General features: G+C 38.8%; 1 protein-coding gene across 8 annotated transcripts in view; it reads right to left on the minus strand.

Annotated features, from left to right (window-relative positions):
• The window catches only part of INTS10 (integrator complex subunit 10), a 23538-nt gene extending 5319 nt beyond the window's left edge, over positions 1-18219 (minus strand). For 4 of the 8 annotated variants that reach the window (XR_008430473.1, XR_008430472.1, XR_008430471.1 and 1 more), the window contains exons 1-16: positions 18044-18219; positions 17118-17185; positions 16325-16428; positions 15207-15346; positions 14625-14706; positions 14177-14317; positions 13587-13758; positions 12955-13124; positions 9278-9411; positions 8379-8535; positions 7690-7772; positions 6642-6794; positions 5414-5522; positions 4967-5046; positions 4353-4515; positions 3214-3307 (exon numbers count right to left, since the gene is read on the minus strand). Coding sequence is in view for 5 of the 8 variants with exons in the window: in XM_053940384.1 (XP_053796359.1) it covers positions 3214-3307; positions 4353-4515; positions 4967-5046; positions 5414-5522; positions 6642-6794; positions 7690-7772; positions 8379-8535; positions 9278-9411; positions 12955-13124; positions 13587-13758; positions 14177-14317; positions 14625-14706; positions 15207-15346; positions 16325-16428; positions 17118-17185; positions 18044-18172 (1979 nt within the window). In the remaining 3 variants the exon portion in view is untranslated. Of the gene's footprint in view, positions 1-3213; positions 3308-4352; positions 4516-4966; positions 5047-5413; positions 5523-6641; positions 6795-7689; positions 7773-8378; positions 8536-9277; positions 9412-12954; positions 13125-13586; positions 13759-14176; positions 14318-14624; positions 14707-15206; positions 15347-16324; positions 16429-17117; positions 17186-17865; positions 17885-18043 lie in introns of those variants that run through there. The other 4 variants (XM_053940385.1, XM_053940386.1, XM_053940387.1 and 1 more) reach the window with 4 other exon arrangements.
• Between the last annotated feature and the right edge of the window lie 1171 nt (positions 18220-19390).

A 19390-nucleotide genomic window follows, 5' to 3' on the forward strand; every position in this document is an offset into this window, starting at 1 on the left:
TATAACCAAGGCCATAGGAACTAACCACCAAAAGCTGTCTCAGCTGAAAGACAGTTCGTCTTCTCCAGGAAATTACATTTTTATCTCTGTGTGCTATCTAGAACAAGATAATAACCTAACAGGTTCCGTCTAGAGCAATACCCACTTAAGGAGATGAGAAAGGAGAAATTTGGTATATAAGAAAGAGATTTAGCTTCTTAATCTAAGTCTCTTATAATGTCACCTAAATCTTAATAGGCACCTGAGTAGTGAGTGCACCATTCACCCCCAAAGATGCTATGAAGGGAGCAGAGAAGCAAAACTTGCAGTTAGATTCCTGTAATTCTGACTTAGGTGCCTACCTTCAGATCTCACAGGTGGGCATTTGGGTTAGCATCTACGGTTTATTGATAGATACAGAGCTTATAAAAGTCAAAGATGGGACATTTAACACTCTAAGACAGCTACAATAACCTGAAATAAAATAGCCACAACAATTATTCCATCAAATGAGATAATTTTTCAAGAGTTCTTTGCATTACTAAGTCCAGTATTTGCAAAAATGGACATGGGAAACAGAAAATACAAAGGACCAGCAAGATGTTATTGGTCCCAGAGTGGCAGATGTTTGCAAAAGGGATTCTATGCAATTGTGTCTTCACTACTATTTGCAAGATCTGCAGTCAGAACTAAGCATACCCATGTTCACAGTGTAAAAATTACACTTTGTTTCACTTCAAAGCAACCTTCTCTGACCCTAAGGAGAGATGTCATGGGAATATGAGTAAAAGGAAGGACACAGCTTTCAGATCAAGTTTTAGGCCATTAGGGAGGCTACAACGAGATTAATAATTAGAGTAAGATTTATCAAAAAGAGGAGCAAGATATTAAGCAGCAATTTCCTGCATAGTGCTCTTTTCCTCTTTAGCCTCACTAATTAAACTGCCCCTACTGACACAAATATCAGATAACTGTTAAACTTGGCTTTTCTAGAAGGAAGTTTAAAAGCACTTAATGGTGCTGGATTCAAAGCTCATAAAACAAATCTTGTTAACACCACAAACAGAATGAGCTGGCTGTATCACCAATTAAAACCAAAACCATGGACCTTCTCATTCCCACAGTGGATGCAAGCAAAGGGAAGTATTTTGCAGAACCTAATTATAAGTCTGCAGACTACCAAGATCTTACTTCATCTTTTGTAAAAGCACACTGCAGTTTGCTTTACTGAGTTCAGAGAAATGAATATAATTTCCTATGAAGAATAAAGTACTTAGAAAAAAGTACTGGAAGAAGAATGAGGAATTCACCTGAGGAGAAAATGCCCTTTAAGTCATCAAACAGAAAGCAGTCCTTATAAAAGACACATAATATCTGCAATATATTTCCCACCCATTAAGATGCAGGATTACTACATTTATGTTGAGAAAAGATCAGACAAAGGAACAACTGCTTTATCTTTGGCCTGTTGTGTCGAACTCAGAGTCTTTGTGAGTGTGAATGACCAGCATCTGAGCTGTCCCTGCTAATTCATAGGAGGATGGTGCAGCAGCTCATCCAACCAGAACTGGTGATAGTTTTGAAAGATGCAAGCAGTCTGCAGATACTGAGCCTACCAACCATTGTCCCAGGAAACAGGGCTACACCGGCACACTTTATCAAAAACCCCAGCTGGGGGAGGCTGTGAGCTAACCAGGTCAACACTGGTGGGTGACACCAGCCCTGGGCCTCACAGCCAGTCCAGCTGAAAAAATACCTGTGGTACGAGGGGAGTAGACATCATCTCCAACCAGTGGCTTACGCCCTCAGCTGTCCCTTCCATCGGCTCTCTGGTGAAGTGCTTCCAGCCCTACACAGCCACATGAAAGATGCTGTACATAGCTTTTCCAGCTGGACAGGATATTTGACTGTTTGGGCTTAGTGAGCACAAAGAAACGGACTTCTCTTCTACGAGCCTTTCCGTCATTGAGGAAACATCACTGATCAAAAGAAGGTCAAAGAGGGATTCTGTCCTGCTAGAAACACTTCTCCCTACCTCCTTCCTGACTGAGGGGGTCAGAACAGAAAGTAACTGCGGCCACACCAATCAAACGGAGCCAAGAGAAACAGCGCTGAACTACTGCAATGAAATGGAGACAGCAGGTAAAAGTTACCAGATGGAGTCTTCAGTGCTAAGCCCTCTTGCTGGCAAAGCTTATTACTTAACACCCTATGTGGTGCAGCATGCCCTGAAGCTTGTTTTCATACAGCTGGTTACAAGCAGTGAGATATGGCAAGGGTAAGAGTTTGAAAATCTAGAGCTTAAAAGAGAAAATTCTCCATCACATAATTAAGTATTTGAATTTCTACTTTTCTTTTATTTATACCTAGTATCTCATTTTTGTGTTGGTTACCTAGGTCTCTGGAAAATCTATTTACTAGTTAAAATTTGGATCCCACTGTCTGATGTTAGGCTCCCATTGTGAAAACTTCAGCCCATTTCTGGTTAGTGAATAGCCAGAATACACTGACCCTAAGTGGTCAACAAACTTTAAGCAGTCCCCCTTTTAGGCAGCAAAATACTACAAGTTCTCATAAACGACCAAGTTACTCCAAAACATTATGCCACTAAAACCCTGCAGCAGATAGTTCTGAGTCAAGATTGAACAAGTAAGAACACCTAGGAAGTTAATCCAAATTATTAATTTACTTCAGCATCTTGTAATAAGCTAAGCAGAATAAGATGACCTGCCAATTCTAACAGGCTACTGGGGTGGAGCTGGAATGTAATTTAGTTTATATTTTAATGGAAATTTTTCATCATTCAGTGGACTTTCATGAATTTTGTTTGCAAAAATAAGCAAAATAGTGCTTTTTCTCAGCATTACTCTTCAGCAAAATTAGTAACAACACCTTGCACTCATGCCTAATGATTTGAAGAATTCCTACAAAGTGCAAGTGTCTACTTGAAAGAGCACAACTGTAATCACTTTAATATCAATCACACTAAAGCAAATGCCACACTCAGAAATAAAGTCCTGTAAAGGTAGGAATTAAAGCTGAAGAACCCCCCCAAAAGAATACAAAGATCAGCAGGAGTCAGAAAAAGAAATTCACGGCCTTGTTTGAACTCCTTAAATTTAAGCTCAAAGACATGACAAACTATCCAGAAGATAACATGAAAGCAAAGACAACCAGAACATACTCCCTTTTTTTTTTTGCCAAAGAAAACAGTAAATGCTTTTTTATCCTTACTTGATCAACATTGCTTGATTTGGCAGCAGTTCCAGATGAATTTTCCCTCCTTCCTGTGTTCTTAAATAAGCAAATTCCTCCAACATATCAATGTCTGAAGAAAACGTTAAAGATTTGAGTAGGGAAACAATGATTGAGAACATTCTTTCTTATGCCTCACATCTGAAGCCACATAGCAGAGAGTCAAACTGAAAAGCCATTGGAAGTACCTCATTAGTAAAAGTGATAGGGAAGATCACAGCACGTATTCCTAATCCTCCACAAACTGATAAGAAATGGCTTTTCTATGTGAAGAACATATCCATTAGTTTCTTTTCTTTCTTTGTTTCTTCATATGTAGTTAGAGGTAAAGAAGGCTGATCCCAAAATTCCCTGGGTTTCACTTCCTTTTCCTGCACTCCAGATTATGAAAGCAGTGCAAACTGAGGCTGCATCTGAAGCAAGTGCCACCACAGTGGCACATGATCACCCTTTTTAGTTTTCTATTTTGATCTCTTATTTAGCTGCTTGTTTTGTGTGTTTTTTTTTCCCTTTCCTTTAACACCACAGCTTATTTAGTTGTCTCAGATAGGAGTTAGACTCCCCCACCTGCTTCCTGAGGCCTGTGGCAGGATGTCTATTTAGGTTAAACATGAAACTGTCCATTTGTGTGTACGATGATCAACATTTATGTCAGGTATCTGAATAGATAAATCAGATGTGCTTTGCATGATCTTTGACATAGCTCATTATCTCACTCAACTCAAACATGTTACCCACAGAAAGCATTTCACAAACAAGAGCCCAAATCATTCAGCTCTGCAGTACAGGTGCCACTTTGTCTTTTTTGTTAACAGCCTTGTACATAATGCCCTGTATTTCTTAAAGAAAAGATTGCTATCGCTTGCATGAGCAGCCTGAGCTCCTGCTGTTTTCCTGAATGGAAATGCAATGGCAGTGTACTTAAGGGTACTCTCAAATGCCAGGGCACAGGAGGCATATTTACAGTCCACTGTGTACTGAGCCTACTACAAGAGGTTTTCTTAGAATGAAAATAAATACAGAATATGTTTCAGAGAAAGAGCTGCTGTGGAAACTAACAGCTTTTTCAACACTACAGCACAGGATGTGAAAGACATTCTTGGTTAGAGAAAGGATACTTGTGACATAGTTGAAAAAATTCTCATACTGGAAGTTTCCTTGCTGGCAGATTTTGTTGACTGCTTTCAGGAACAAGTTCTCACCCCTTGGCCACTCATGCTGAAGCAGAACAACTACGTGGCCCAGTGCCATATCATCTCTGCTGTCTGTGAAAGCTCTGAGCTTCAGGAAGAAAAATTACATTCAGACAATCAGGAAATACATGTTGCTTTCAAAAACACATAGGATTTATCTCACCTAGATCTGTGCAAATACAGAAGTTCTTTAAAAGTATATATTAAGGCAGAATGAAATACATTTTTAAAGTAGCTTGGAAATTTCCAGCTAAAATACCAAATCCTCTCCTGACCTGTAAGAGAAGTCTGAACAGAGACAAAAATTTTGAGATCTGTTCTATCTTCTCTGCTCAAAACTAAAACAAATAGAGAAAAAAAAGAGAAAACAAACCCTCCTCCATCAAAACTCCACTCCCCTCTCCAAATGAAGACCCTCCCCTAATCCATTTAGGTAAGAAGGATTGAGGCACAGCCCTGGGATATGGCCATGGAGTTTCAGGACACATAAACTATGCCTTAACGACAAGAAAGCTCCAACTACCTTGGAGCTATCTTACCTTGAAACAAGCTAACAACAGATGAAGGCAGTAAGGCATGATAGCTCTACTGGTACATGGCCAAAGCTTCAAATCAGACCCTGCAACAGAACAATTCTTTAGGGGTCTCACAACAGGTAGGCTGGAAGAAATTGAGATGGAGCAAAACAAGTCCAAAATTACCACATCTCAGGTAGGGAGGAAAGCTTTAAATGTAAATTATGACTGATTCAAAATGTGAAGTGAAACATTTAAATTTTTCTTCTTCACTTCTCTTTTCCTGTGGTAGGACTTTGCCACCAATATACTTCAAAAGGTACAAGCAAGAAAACCTCAATACAAAACCAAGAGGGAATAAAAAACTTCCACTCTTTTCATAATACAAAATGAGAATAATTATATACTCAACCAGAACAGATGAACTAAAATTCAGCTGACACTGAGTTTAGGGTAGTAGCAACTCCATACCTTTCCTGAATTTTGACTTGACTTTAGGTTGTTCCTCTTGTACTTTACCTCCTTCTTGTATTGGAAGCAAAATACAGCACATGAGGTCAAGCACTTTTTCACACGTTTGCTGTAAAAGAAGGGACATGAAAATGCTAAATTTAAATTAAAGTTCTTAAATATTCAGATATGTTAATAATGAAAAAAATTCAGACACCACAAAAGGAAAAAACAATCACAAAATTCTTTGCTAGAACTTGAGTTTACTTAATATACAGTACAGCCTGGCTAAGCAAAAATATTTAGCTGTCACTAAATAACCTCTGAGAGCCTACATACATCATTTTAATTGTGAAAAAATTGTATTGGCATTCTTCATTTCAAGAGAGTAAGACCGATATAACTGCAATAAAAAATTATTTTGTTTTGAAGGATTAAGTTTTTAAATGAATTCTTAAATTAATTTTGTAAAATTTATTCTGTTCATTGTAAAAATAGAAAGGAAAATGGCAATCTGACAGCATGATGGAATTTCAATGAATTTTCAATGCTATTTCCTAGCAAGGAGTCTGTGGGAATATATGATCACATTTCCACTGAAAAAGTATTAAAGTGGAAGGGACAAAAGCACTTGTCCAGCAGTACTAGGATGATGTTAGATCCTAAGAGACAGAGCCTTTATTGTCGGTGCTGACTCTGACTGACCTCAGACCACCATGCACTCCTGCAATATTAAAACCACAAAATATCTATTCCAAAAGTAGAGCAAGTTCAGAGGTCAGGCCAGGCAATATTGTTCTGGTGTCTCTTATAGCATCAGTTAATAACCAACTCTTTTTTAAGATGATCACAGAAGTTCCTTTACTTTTTATTTCGCCTGCCACATGAAGCCAGTATCTAAAAGAAATCCCTCTCAGTTTAAGGAACTAATTCAGTAAAGCTAAGGAATTCAAATTAAGGCTACATTTACACACAACTCAAACACATGTAGCCATGAAAAATCTTAACTAGCCTCCCAAATCTTTACTATCAAAAAGACTATACACATATATAAAGAGTTGCTAATGGACAGTCAGTTAATGTGGCACACAGTATAATTCTCCCAGTAAAGCACGCATCTTTCAGTAGATCCTGGCTTATGTTTGACCTCCTGCTGAAAGCAGGCTCACAGGAATATTCTAAGGAAACAGAGAAATGGGAACCACAGGGCCAGTTGATGAAGGCCCAGGGTGTGCAATGCTGTACGTACCCGATATTCTCCAAGTGCAAAGTGGCACGATGCTAACTGGATTAGTGCTCTCTGATTTTCTAAAGATCCTTGTCCTGTAATTTGCTGGGGAGAATGAGAGCCCTGAAGAGCTGCCAAGTGATGTAGGCTGCTAATTGCTTTTTTGTATTGTCCCTTTGAAAAAGAATATAAAAAAAAAAAAAAAAAAAAAAAAAAAAAAAAAATTAGGGTCTTTTCTATACAATAGGTAGAGAGACAGAGAAAAACCTCTCTTACAGGAAGCTTTCAAAATGGAGTGTGTCCAAGTAACAAGCCTTCAAAATTTTAATCAGAACTAATAATCTCCAGTGATGAGTTGTGTACAAGACTGTGTGTGGGTCAACCATTTACAAGGCAGTCAGAAGACAAACAAAATTCTGTTTTAAAAAGCCAGTTTACAAAATCATATTTGTAACTGAATCAAATAATTATATTCTTGAATTAATCATTACTTTATTTAGACTGATAAAGTTTGAAATAGCTCTTGTTCAGGCACAAGTAGAGGCAAAAATAAAAGACTCACAAAGGAAAAATAAAGAACAAGCTTTCTTCTGTAGATGGTATTGGAATGAGCACAGCCAGCCTAATTTTTGTGGAGAAGTATAGATGTTAACTATAAAACCTTTTAAAACACTTTAAAACCTTTTACTGTTTGAAAATTCTTCTCTCTGATTGTGTTCCAATATAATGCACTGATAGACTAATAAAATGCATTTATCTTCCATAACACTATGTATATATCCACTGGTCAAAACACCAAGATAGATGTTTTTACACATGCCAAAATTAGCTGGATTCAAACAACAGCTATTGGGACAGAAATATCCAAAGCAGGGTACCAAGCTTGTGGTGCAAACAGTGTAGTTCTATCCCCAGAAGGGGAAAAAGCCATAAAACCAGTAGACACTGTAAGCAGTCAAACTGGCTAATCAGAATTACTAGGTACAAGAAAGAAGTAAATTGCTATTTACTAGAAGGAGGAACAACATAATGGTGGTCTTTTTCCTAGTTTATACAATAGTTTTTTTACCTGGTAGATGATCATGTCTGTAAGAAAGATTCTTAACCAAAGCCAGGTTTCTGTCTTCCATGACAAACAAATTCTGGTGAACTCTGTGTTATGTGATTAGGGAAGAAAAAGCAAAAGAGAATATGAAACATTTCACAGCTTTAGGTTAAACATCAATAATATATATATAAAAGCTGAATTTAAGAATGGAAAAAATGGCATCAAAACAGTAAGAGGATGAAATCCTTCACATATAAGATACTCTCTTCCTATACATTCATTCTTTGATTAAACTTCTCTTCACAGGTACTGTTCGCCTGCTTTTTAGAAGAGAAATTTTTTTCAAGATTATCACATCAGTTATTATCAGAGAGACACAGTAAAAACACATGAACTTAAGATCTTAATCATGAACTAAAGCAGTACATCCTCACTGAGCACTATCAGCCCTACTACTGACCAACTGCTCCAGGAGAAGCAGGGTGAATAAGCAAAGATGCATCAAGAATGAAATGCAATACAAGAACAAAAATATTCAGAAAAGCAACAACTAAAGCTTCTTACTGGAACTTCTATCAGAAGTACTCAGGACCCAAAGCCATTTCAATTTTAAGGATCATAATGGCAGGAATTCAATTTTAACAATAAAAAAAGTGATTTCTATGCAGAGCAATGAAGTCTAAATGCAATTCTAAATGCAGTTACCTTACCTTTGTCAAGTGATTCCAGAGAATAAAGCAGTTCCCAGCTCTCTCTTGCCAGTTTGAAACTCTCTAATACTTCAATGGAGTTTGCAAGATCAGCCTTATTTACTGTAATATGGCGACTTCTTGCCTTCCCAGAAGGATCTTCATCATCTGAGCTCTGCTTAGAAGTCAGTATAAAACACAAAGATGAACTTCTTAATTTATACTTTCTTCAGAGGACTCTGAAGTCACAGAAGTTCCACTGAACAAAAGAAAACAATTATGTATAGAGGTGCCACGGTCCTAGTTTAAGTGGCTTTAAGTGATTTTTCACTTAGCTTGTTTTAAGGTTAGATCTATCTGCTTTGCTACCAAGAACTCAGTGGCACCATGTGATGAGCAGTATCCCAAATAAACTTATTCTGTTAAACATGGTGTACCACCACTGAGCTTCAGCCAGATTATCTGTTGACGTACATACACACTTCACACTTTGTAACTCAATTTAAGCCTACAGTGGCAGAATACAAAGGAAATCCTTGTATTCTCTTTATAGCAGAGAAATTCTATAAAATAGTGATTTTCTACCATTAAAGCAATAGATATACTGACATGAAAAGTCAATTACTTTGGAAGTTTACTTGTAGAATATTTGACTGCTATAGCTACCTTTTAAAGTGCCTCTGCTGAACTCCTTCAGGTTAAAGCATTCACAGCAGTACATGTGTCTACAGCAACTGCTGCAGAACTGGTTTAATTCTTGCTGGCTTTAGGAAAAAAAATGCTTGAAAATTGTGGTCATAAGCAGCTAATTCAGGGTAGCTCTAAAAATATGTCTTTTACATCTATGTCAAAACCACTGTTGTCTAAATCCCAGTAGCAATGCCATTCCTGTTATGAATGAAAAAGTCTACAAAAATTACCATTGTTTTTTCTCTTCCTTCAGCAAGTTTCCTCTTTTTGTGTATGTGTTTGTTACGATCAATATCTGTATCACCATAGATGTTGGGTACATCCTCGAGAAGAACCAGTGGAGTTTGGTTTGGAGCATTCGGACCTGGATTTAAAGATAAATTAATTCAGAATTGCCCTAAACTGATCTGAAAGGTCTTATGTCTACAGCAAGCTGGGCTTCTTTTTTTTCCTTTACAAGTAATTACTATAATGCTACAGAAAACAATCCTAAATTAAGTCACTTAAATTGCTTAAACTATGCTGATAAAGCTATGGTTTCCTCAACACAGCCATACAGTGAAGGTCAGAGTGCATTTACCAGACATCACCAGAGTCTGATTGAGAGCTTCAGAGTATTTTTGAATCCCTTTCTTCTGGAGCAGTCACAAGATATACTCAGGCTGCAGGTGTTCACTGATCAAGCATTATTTGGTTTAAATAAGTACAATTATTCAACAGATGAACTCTGAAGCACAAATGGCTCTGAAGTTAACAGCCACATATATGGCAAAGCACAACAATATTCTCAAAATATTTCTCATGAGAAACCAAAGCAATATGCTGACAGGCACCAACCCACAACGAAGTTTGTGTATTTTATGACAAGATTTCCCCAATAGGATCACTTAGCATCAGCTTTGCCCCCACTGATTTTAATAAACAGAATTAAACCTTTAGTTGACTGCCAGAGCTCATCTTCACTCCCAAAAAAATAGAAAAGCCTCGTTTTGAAACACAGAAAAGAATTTCTACTTTCACTGTTGTCACAGAACATCCAGCGGGATCTGGTACCTATTATTTCACACCCCAGTGCTTAAGCTTCATTAGACATAAAACAGGAACAATACTTCTTAATCTCAAACAACATTGATATGTGATCACTAGTGAGATAGTTTTCCTTCCAAAACCATTTTCTCCTTCTGCAAAATCAAACTGCATATAGATGTACAAAGCTCAGTCAAAGAGAAATGTAAAGGGAAGAGGAATCCTTTAATTTGTGTTCTCTTTCTGAAATCTCTGTCAGGTAAGACAGTACTGCAGACAAGTATTTTCAGTTTGTGCATTTTTTCTATTTGCAGAAATATATGAAGCTAAGGCCTAATTCATAACTGCAAAAATTTGAGAGTTTAGTAGATGATGCATTTCATCTCTTGACATAAAAAAAAAACTTCTATTAAGCTTTTCCTGTCTACTCAAAAATGATGTGTAAGGAGTTCACTACAATAGAAGCTCCTGTCAGAAGAAACAACCAATTTGCTCTACCTAACAAATACAGTAAATTACAAATACAATAAATAACAAATACAATAAATACAACCACAATAATCAGGTTGATAAATACCACCACTGAAATTGCACCTACAGCACATTGCAATCACCTCTCCTGTACCATCATGTATTCCACTATGTCAGAATCTCATATATGGAAACTGAAAATAGAGCCAAGACATAATGCAGAAGAGTCGTATCTGTTTCTCATGGATGCAAAGTTCCACAACTGGGATGCCGGAAGAGTTTCACCACTAGAACCTCAAAAGCTACCTAGTTCTAATATCTAAGAAGAAAAAAAATTGGGTTTTTCTTTTACTCATACTGACTTAAATTAATGTCAGCTAAGTGCTTTGCTTTCCAAACAAGTGTTCTCCTCCCAGCACCAGAAGTGCACTGCAGTCTTTATTCCAAAACCTCCAGTCGTAAAACAAAAAAAAATCCAAATCCACTGTCACACTTGACTGGGGCTCAGACCTTCTCTTACCATACTGAAAGTTACACAAGCATACAAAGAGCACCTTTGTGTTCTTCTGTTTGAGCTCTAGAATCAAAGCTTACAGAGTTTTTAATTGTTTTCTAGCAGAGAGTGTTATAAATAAACCCCCAAAAGCAACAGCCGAAATAGCAACTCCTGCCAAGCCTGGAGGCAGCCCCAAAGTTATGAGAGGTGTGAATTGCCTCATTAGTTTCTCAAGTCTCCAGCAAAGCAGATACAAATTATATAAGAGAAATGCTCTGAAAAGTTTTCCCTGGAAGGCCTCTTGCAAATCCATGCACATGAGAAGAGTCACAGATCTAATCCTCACAGATGAGGAGACAGCGTTTGTCTCTACGACCGTGGTTCCAAAATATGCAGGATTCTACATTTCTACAGTAAGCCCTCCAGAGAGAAGGAGGAAAAATTGTAATGACAGAAAAGATATGAAAGGCACTGAATACCACTGGACTTCAATGCTAAAGCAGAAATGAGTAAAAGATGTCTTGGAAATAAGCTCCTGATATCAGAAAATGACAGAGGGTACCAGAAAGTTGCACCAAACGAACTGCACTCTGTGACCTCAGTCTACATTCTTTTTCTGGTGGTTCAGTCAGAAAACATGAGCTTTGAAATACTCAATTGTACAACTTAGAAAGAAACATTTTTACCAGTTCTTTACTTCCTTTCTTCTTTAACTTGGAATCAAGCAGCTAAAACTACATGCACACCTGAAGTATCCTCCTGCCCAGCATAACCCTTCTTTCCTCTGGACAGAACAAAAAACTCAATCCATTAGTTAATTGTCCTTGTTAAAGTGACTCTATGTTCTTTGCATACCAGTGGCCATGTCATTTGTCCTCTGAGCTTAGCTATCTACTGACATTGATCAACTGATCACCCAACACACTGTAGGCATCAACCAAACCCATCATTTGTATTGACTACTTCCTTACTCAAATGATCATTTGCTCCATACAAAAAAAAGTGATGAAACTTATGATCACAACACACAGAATTAAAGCTGTAATTTTAACATGAATCAATAATTGTAGTAATAATAAGTACTAATTACCTATGCTGACAATTGTTATTGTTGCAAGGAATTTCCTATCACATTATTAAGAGCTGAAATTTCCTCTTTGTGATGCTGTTTACTTCAGTAAGTTCTAAAACAAAATGGAGCTTAAAAAAACTTTCCTCAGCTTCTGGGCCACCCCTGAAAAGTCCAATCAATCGCAAAAAAAACAACCCAAGATGCTCCAAGCAATCTAGTATGTCCAAAATGCAGATGTGAATGGGTAGGAAAACACACAGGTAACACACATATGTTAAACATTGAATTTACCAATTAATTACAAATTAGGAGTAATGTGCAAAATACACTTCAAAGATTATGCTTAAGCTATATAAAGACAAGTTGGAAGCTTGTGAATGTCAGGAAATCTTTTCCTATCCAGCTTTTATTTGCTTAATTACAAATGCAAAGTTATCTTCACTTATTTTGACTGAAGGAAAGCAGGAAAATGTCAGCTTCAAAGAAACAAAATCAGAGAAGAACTGAAACAAACATAATGCTCATGGAAGAGTAGGAATTAATGGAAAGGATGTTGCCCATAACATCTGGTCTGTTACTTTTCTCCTTGCTAGACAATCAACTGCTGCTGGCCAAGGTTGAAACCACAATGCTAAGCTAGATTGATCTTTGGTCTGATCCGATACACATTTGTTATGAACTACTGTTGGTAATATTAATGGCTTGGGAGAATTGTAACAAGTTATAACAATATGTAAATGGCACTTTGTGCGATGACACTTTCAAAAGACTAATGAGAAAATATAGTATTAGCAATTAAATCATAAGGGCTCATTACAGAAGTTGAAACATAGGAAACTAACCTTGAAAGAGTGATGGCTGGATGTTGCTGACATATTGAAAAGCATTTTTAAAGAAGACCAACATCGTGGAATACACTACTTGATTCTTATATTTAATGTGGGCTTCACTATCAAAGTTACTGATGTATCTGCAGAGATCTTTCATTCGATGCAGAATGTCGCTGTAACTTCTGAAGAGAAAAGAGATAACAAGAATTCAGGATGTTACAGAGACTTTGCAACTAAAGAAAAGAATGTAAAGTGAATATGAAAATCTCCATGTTTCTGCTGAGGATATCTGCCAGCATCAAGTCCGTGGAGGCTGGGAATACATGCTAGTGAAATTTCACAAAACATGTTTCTCTTTACTGTGGCACAGTAAAGGAACACAGGGAAGGTTACTCCACAGCACTATAGTGCTTATGCATGACTTTCATCATCAAAAGTTGATTTTAGAGACTAATTTGAAAGTGATCTCTAGAGCACCATTTTTGCTTTACATTGTACATTTTACATTGAAAGAAAAGCTGCTGCAAATTTACACAAAATGTTCTTGCGTTAAAATTGTTCTTCAGTGGGAATTTTTCTTACTAAGAATCAAAAAGCCAAATTCTCCATGAGGGGAAATACCCAGCAAAGTAGAGCTTTCTTACCTTCTTCCTTTATCCATTTGCCACTCACACCTCATTCCCACCACAGACAATATTTTAAACAGCCTCTCCCAAGGATCTGTAATCTGGGATGATTTCTCTGTGAGACCATCTATTACATATTTCTGAGAGCTGCGCTTGCTTGGAGACATAATATCAGAGGAATCTTGTGAACCTAGGAAAACCACCAGCACATTTTTCTCTTCATGAAGAAATCAAACAAACAGTTTCATTTTCAAGAAGACATGTAAAAATTATGTTGGAGCTTTCAGGGTAACAGTTCTTTACACAGAAGGCTAACAGGGAGCAGCAGGCATTTCTGCCTCTTTGTAGAAGAGAGCTGATAGGCTGGATAACGACATCTTGGACATTTTGTCCCATCTCTCACATGCTGAAGCATCATGAGCATCATGACTAAGTAGCTGAAGCACCATTTTGGTATTTTGGAATCAAAGAACTAGGAAACAGTAAATACTACTATTAATTGTTGTCTGTGGGATACATTACATAAAAATAATGCATTTTTTATTTATGGACATCAGTGATACTAAGAGACATTCTAAGAAAACTTGATTCTGTAAAAATATTCTTACCTTGATATTGACTTTCTGTCTGTGTAGATCTAGTTACGTAATTAATATAAAATTCTGCTGCTTTATTCAGATATTTATATAATAAGCTGGCAGGAAGTCGTACATCAGGGTTGTTAATTATCAGAGGAAGAACATCACAAACTAAAATAGAAAACAAACAGAAAAATTCTTTAGGTTTGTGGGTTTTTTTATTCTATTTTTCCTAGGTAAGGTTTCTCAATCAGCAATGGGAGCCTTCATCTCTGGCTGACCATACACCAGAAAGAACCTCACATGAATGGCCTTAGGACCAATTTGTACCATAGGCCAGCCTGGATTAACATGGCCTGAACCTCTTCTGACTAAAGCAGTTTTCTAATCACAGTATCATGAAAGAAGTTTACTGACCTCAGAACATTGCCACACTAAAAGGCTGCAATGTATAACAAGAACATTAGTATTTTCTTACCAAATAATTTTCTAAAACAATTCACTGGAGATTCTTGGTCTTCAATACTTTCAGCATCTAATAATGTTTCTCCAAGGCCGACCTGTGTGAGCAGAGGTGACAATCAAACACTGGACCAGTGGTTTCAGAATTTTTTTGAACTGCAATTCAGTGGGGTTGAACAGCAATTCAGTAACAATTCTATGGCAACAGCATGTGCCAAGTCTTCAAATATACAGTTAAACTATCCACACTTAATAGCAGGTGAAAAGCAATGTCAGAAGATAGCAAAACAAAACCAAGAGAAACACTGTGCATGAAACTGTTTCAGTAAAGACAGGCACAGACAGGTGAAAGCGATGTATGATTGATACTCCTTCATTTACAAAACAAACTATTGTTTTATTTGCTTCCATTTGTATTCTGCCCAATCTCTTCCTGGTGGTAAGCTCAAGATTCAGCAGTCTCAACTATTAGCTGCAACTAAATATGAATAAAAAGACCCACCCTCTCATTAAGGCAAAGGAAAACACATTTCAGCAGAAGCTCAAGAAACTGAGTGCCAGTATCCTGAATAATTGCTGTGAGTTTCCCTTCTCTTACCCCATGTTGCACCACAGTCTCTGGGAAACGCCGCAGAAGTAGAAGGAGCATTTCTGCCCTTTCTAATGTGTTAAAGCACTGCTCTGTTGCCTTCAGGAGCATTTCACACTGGACCCGACCAGGAAGGGTCTCAAATAATCCTTAAAAAAAAAGAAAACATTTAACTTGTTGTATCTGAGTTGTAAAGATGACTGACAAAGCATAAAAGACCATCAACATCACCCTTGCTAAGCTGAACAAAAAGGGATTTCCTTATGCATTTTCTGCTTTTAATACACATACCTGAAAAAAAGTCAGTTTCTTTCAGAAAAGACCAAATAAATATTTATCTGTAAGAGTGTTCATTTGGGTGCAAGGAACTTAAATTGTCAAGTAAGACTGCTAGTTAAGTGGAATACTCAAAATCCTAATACTTCAAGATCCTCTCTCAAAACTGTTCATTAATTTTTTTACTTACATTCTACTTCTACAATTTATAATTTCATTACTAAAACATAGGTTTTTTTCAATTTAAATATCCAGTGAGACACTAAAAAGACACTCACATATTCTCCCTGTATGTTTTATGTATTGACTCTAAAAAATAAATACACCCCATGAAAAATCAGATGTTTTCCTAACTGGAATATTCTTGGAGCTTCTGAAGCATGTATTCAAACAGCAGATTATAGTTTGCCAGGTGTAAATTCTGCTTTCAAAACTGCCTGTGGTTGCCAGCAATGAATGCCAAGCCCTTCTGGACACTATTCATTTTTATATCCCTCACTACATCAACAAGAATTCAGCCCATTTTTACAATCACACACTGTTCTCTGCCATCTGTGGGACAATGATTTTTAAATCCCATTCCCCTTATTTCCTATTCAATTGATCTTCTACGTGCTTCTTGTTCTGGCAGAGTAAGCCTACCCATATCAGGGACAAAGCAATGGGAATCAGCTTGTCCCTTTGTTTTCCTAAGCCTAACACACCAAATGAAATCTGTACAGCTGAATTGAGGAAAAAAAAAACAAGCCCTGCAGTCCACAGGCAAAGTTAGAAAAACTGACATTTACTTGCTAAACTAGATAAATAATCAGAGGGTTTATCTTTAGATTACTTCCAGATAGAATCCTTACCTCTTAAAAACTGTGTCTGCTTGTCCTGGGAGTCATTCCTTAATGCTGATGTAATAACGCTGATCTCCCTCCATACAGCAGGTTGGTCTGGAAAATTCACAAACCTGTAACAAGGTTTAAGGTAAGGAATGTACAGTGATCTCAGAATCTGTCTCAAAGACAAAACCTTCCCATAAAAGTATGTGTTTGGGCAAAATAGAAAACAAAACCTTCCTTTTTACAATTTATTTTTAATTAATTAGACCTTTTGTGCTTAATTTATCCACAGAGATTTTAAAAAACTCTAAGTTTATATTTTTTTAAATCCTGACATTTTTCTGTCCGCAGAAGGGCAGTGCAGCTGGTGAAGGGTCTGGAGCACAAGTCCTGTGAGGAGTGGCTGAGGGAGCTGTGGTTGTTTAACCTGGAGAAAAGAAGTCTCAAAAGTGACATTATCACTCTCTACAAGTTCTTGAAAGGACCAGTGGGGGTCAGTCACTTGTCCAAGAAAACCAGTGACAAGACAAGAGGAACAGTCTTAAGATGCACTAGGGAAGGTTTAGGTTGGACATTAGGAGGAATTTCTTCACAGAAAGGGTGATTCGAATTGGAGTGGGCTGCCCAGGGATGTGGTGGAGTCACCTTCCCCGAGGTGTTTCAGGAAAGACTGGATGTGGCACCTGCTGCCATGATCTGATTGGCAAGGTGGTGTTTAGTCATAGTCTGGACTCAATAATCTCACAGGTCTTTCCCAAATTGATTCCATGAATGAAGCACCTGGGATAAAGGTAGAGTTCCAGCTCTAATTACTCACATGTCGTAGAGCAGCCTGCCTGCAGACGCTGTCCTTTCAGCATTCCTCTCAATAGTGTACATCTCATACTGCAGGATGCAAAACACAATATCAGCTTTCCCAAACACATTTATCAATCACATTAGTCCTTCCACTCTAAAAAACTGTCCTCGATTTGCCACAGCAGTCTGCATAGTAGAAAATTAAAGGACTGCAACATTTGCTGGAGGAATTAGAAGGTGCATTTAGACTATTTAATCACACATTAATTTAGGCATAAAATTCTGCTTGACAATATATTTTATATTATTAACACTAACAACCTTCTAGTATCTAAAGAAGGCCAATAGAGAAGTCAGAGGACTCTTCATCAGGAAGCGTTAGGACAAGTAGTAATGGGTACAAACTGAAAGAGAGGAACTTTAGATAATATATGAAAAAAATCTCAAGTGTGAGAGTGGTGAGACACAGGAACAGGCCTGGAGAAGCTGTGTGTGCCCCATCTCTGGAAGTGTTCAAGCCCAGGTTGGATGGAGCTTGGAGCAACCTAGTCTAGTGGGAGGTGGCCCTGCCCATGGAAGCGGGGCTGGACTAGATGATCTTTAAACCAACCCCGAACATTCCATGGCTCTGTGAATACGCTACTTTAATTTTACACAAACTGAAAACCTGGAATTCAAAGAGCTCTTTGAGCAGGGTTTGAACCCAGTCAAATGCAGTGCAAAGCGCCAAGCTGCCACAAAAGCCATAACGAGGAGAGGTATTTAACCAGTAGCAATAGCGAAGGGGCTTCTTTTGGTTTTTAACCGCGAAGTCACCGCGTCACGCAGCGACCCCGACCCCCCCCGCTCCCATTGGCCGAGCTGCCTGTCAATCAGGCGGGACCGCAGCGAGATCGCGCGGGGGAGGGGCGCGGGGCCCCGGCACGGAGCGGCGACAGCGCTCACTTGTATGTTGAAGTCGGCGGGGTAGAGGCTCCGCGCCGTGATGAGCCAGGCCTTGGCCGCCCACAGGTCCCCCGGCACCAGCTCCCGGGCCCGCTTCACCAGGAACTCACAGTCCCCCTGCGCCGACATCTTGCACCCGGCGCGGCCCGGCTCCGCCCCGGCCGCCGGGCGGCGCGCATGCGCCACGGCGCTCCCCGAGCCGGGCTCCTTCACTTCCGCCCCGCCGTGGCGCGGCGCGGCGCTGGGCAGCGCCCTCGCTCGGCGGCGGCTGCCCGTCCGCCGGGCCGCGCCGCGCTGAATCACTGCCCAGCGCTGCCTTCCTAAAGCTGGTGTGCTGCAGGTCAAAGCCCGCTCTGAAAGTCCAATGCACTGCTGCCTGGGCTAGCGCTTCTCTAAAGTTCCTACAGTCCGCTATTAAAGTCACCACAGGCAAATGCGAAGGAAAAGCGGGACTTTTCACCAGCTTGGAACAGAGTCTTGCTTCTTATAATTAGATTTTAATGTTAGGACGCTTGATAATAAGCAAAACCCTTAATGTTACTTAGCAGGAATTTACAGTTTCTTTCCTTGTCACTTTCTTTGCTCCTTTCAAGTAGGCTCTTCCTTTCTGATGTTGCAACAGACCTTACAGACTTTGCACTTGGGGACTTCCACTGATCAAATCCATAAATCTACACATCTAAGAGTTAGTGCAATAATCCCTTCAGCAAATAGTTTTAACAGACTTGTAACCTCTCTTACAGGTAAAAGGTAAGGTTCTTGCTTTCCCGCTGAGGTGACTGTGGCCATTCAGAGAGGTGATAAAGGCTCAGCAGAAAGTCAGTCCCTCACAAAACAGGTGCCTCCTCTTCTGCTCTTGCTATCAAACTACAAACTGCTGTAGGATGGCACAGGTTCCTAAAAAAGGCTTCACAGCCCTGCAATCCCCTGCAAGTGCAGCAATGTTCATCACTGGCTGGTGTGTAGGTCTACCCAGAGCTCTTCCCCATGTGCCTGTGCAGATGTATATAGCCAAATTTGATTGAATAATAATAATTTAATAGTTTTGCATTGTGGAACTGAATATGGTAATAAAGTTGCGTATTTTGTCTCTTCCAAAGCTGCCCAGCAAGAGCTGATGGGCTAGTTAGGGTTCCCCATATGTTGCTTGTCAGGCCAGAATCAGGATGCTGGAAGAGTGAAATGAATGGGCAGGGGATTACCAAAAGTTACTTCTGAAAATTAGTTGATGTGTGAGGAGTGCCCTGAAAAATTGCTGAATCACCCCTAAGACATCAGCTAGGCAGGGATGGCAGGTTTGAGCCAGTTTCACAAGGTGTCTTGAAAGCAAGATGTTGCTGTATTTAA

Source organism: Vidua chalybeata, chromosome 4 (genome assembly GCF_026979565.1).
Source record: "Vidua chalybeata isolate OUT-0048 chromosome 4, bVidCha1 merged haplotype, whole genome shotgun sequence".
Lineage (NCBI taxonomy): Eukaryota > Metazoa > Chordata > Aves > Passeriformes > Viduidae > Vidua > Vidua chalybeata.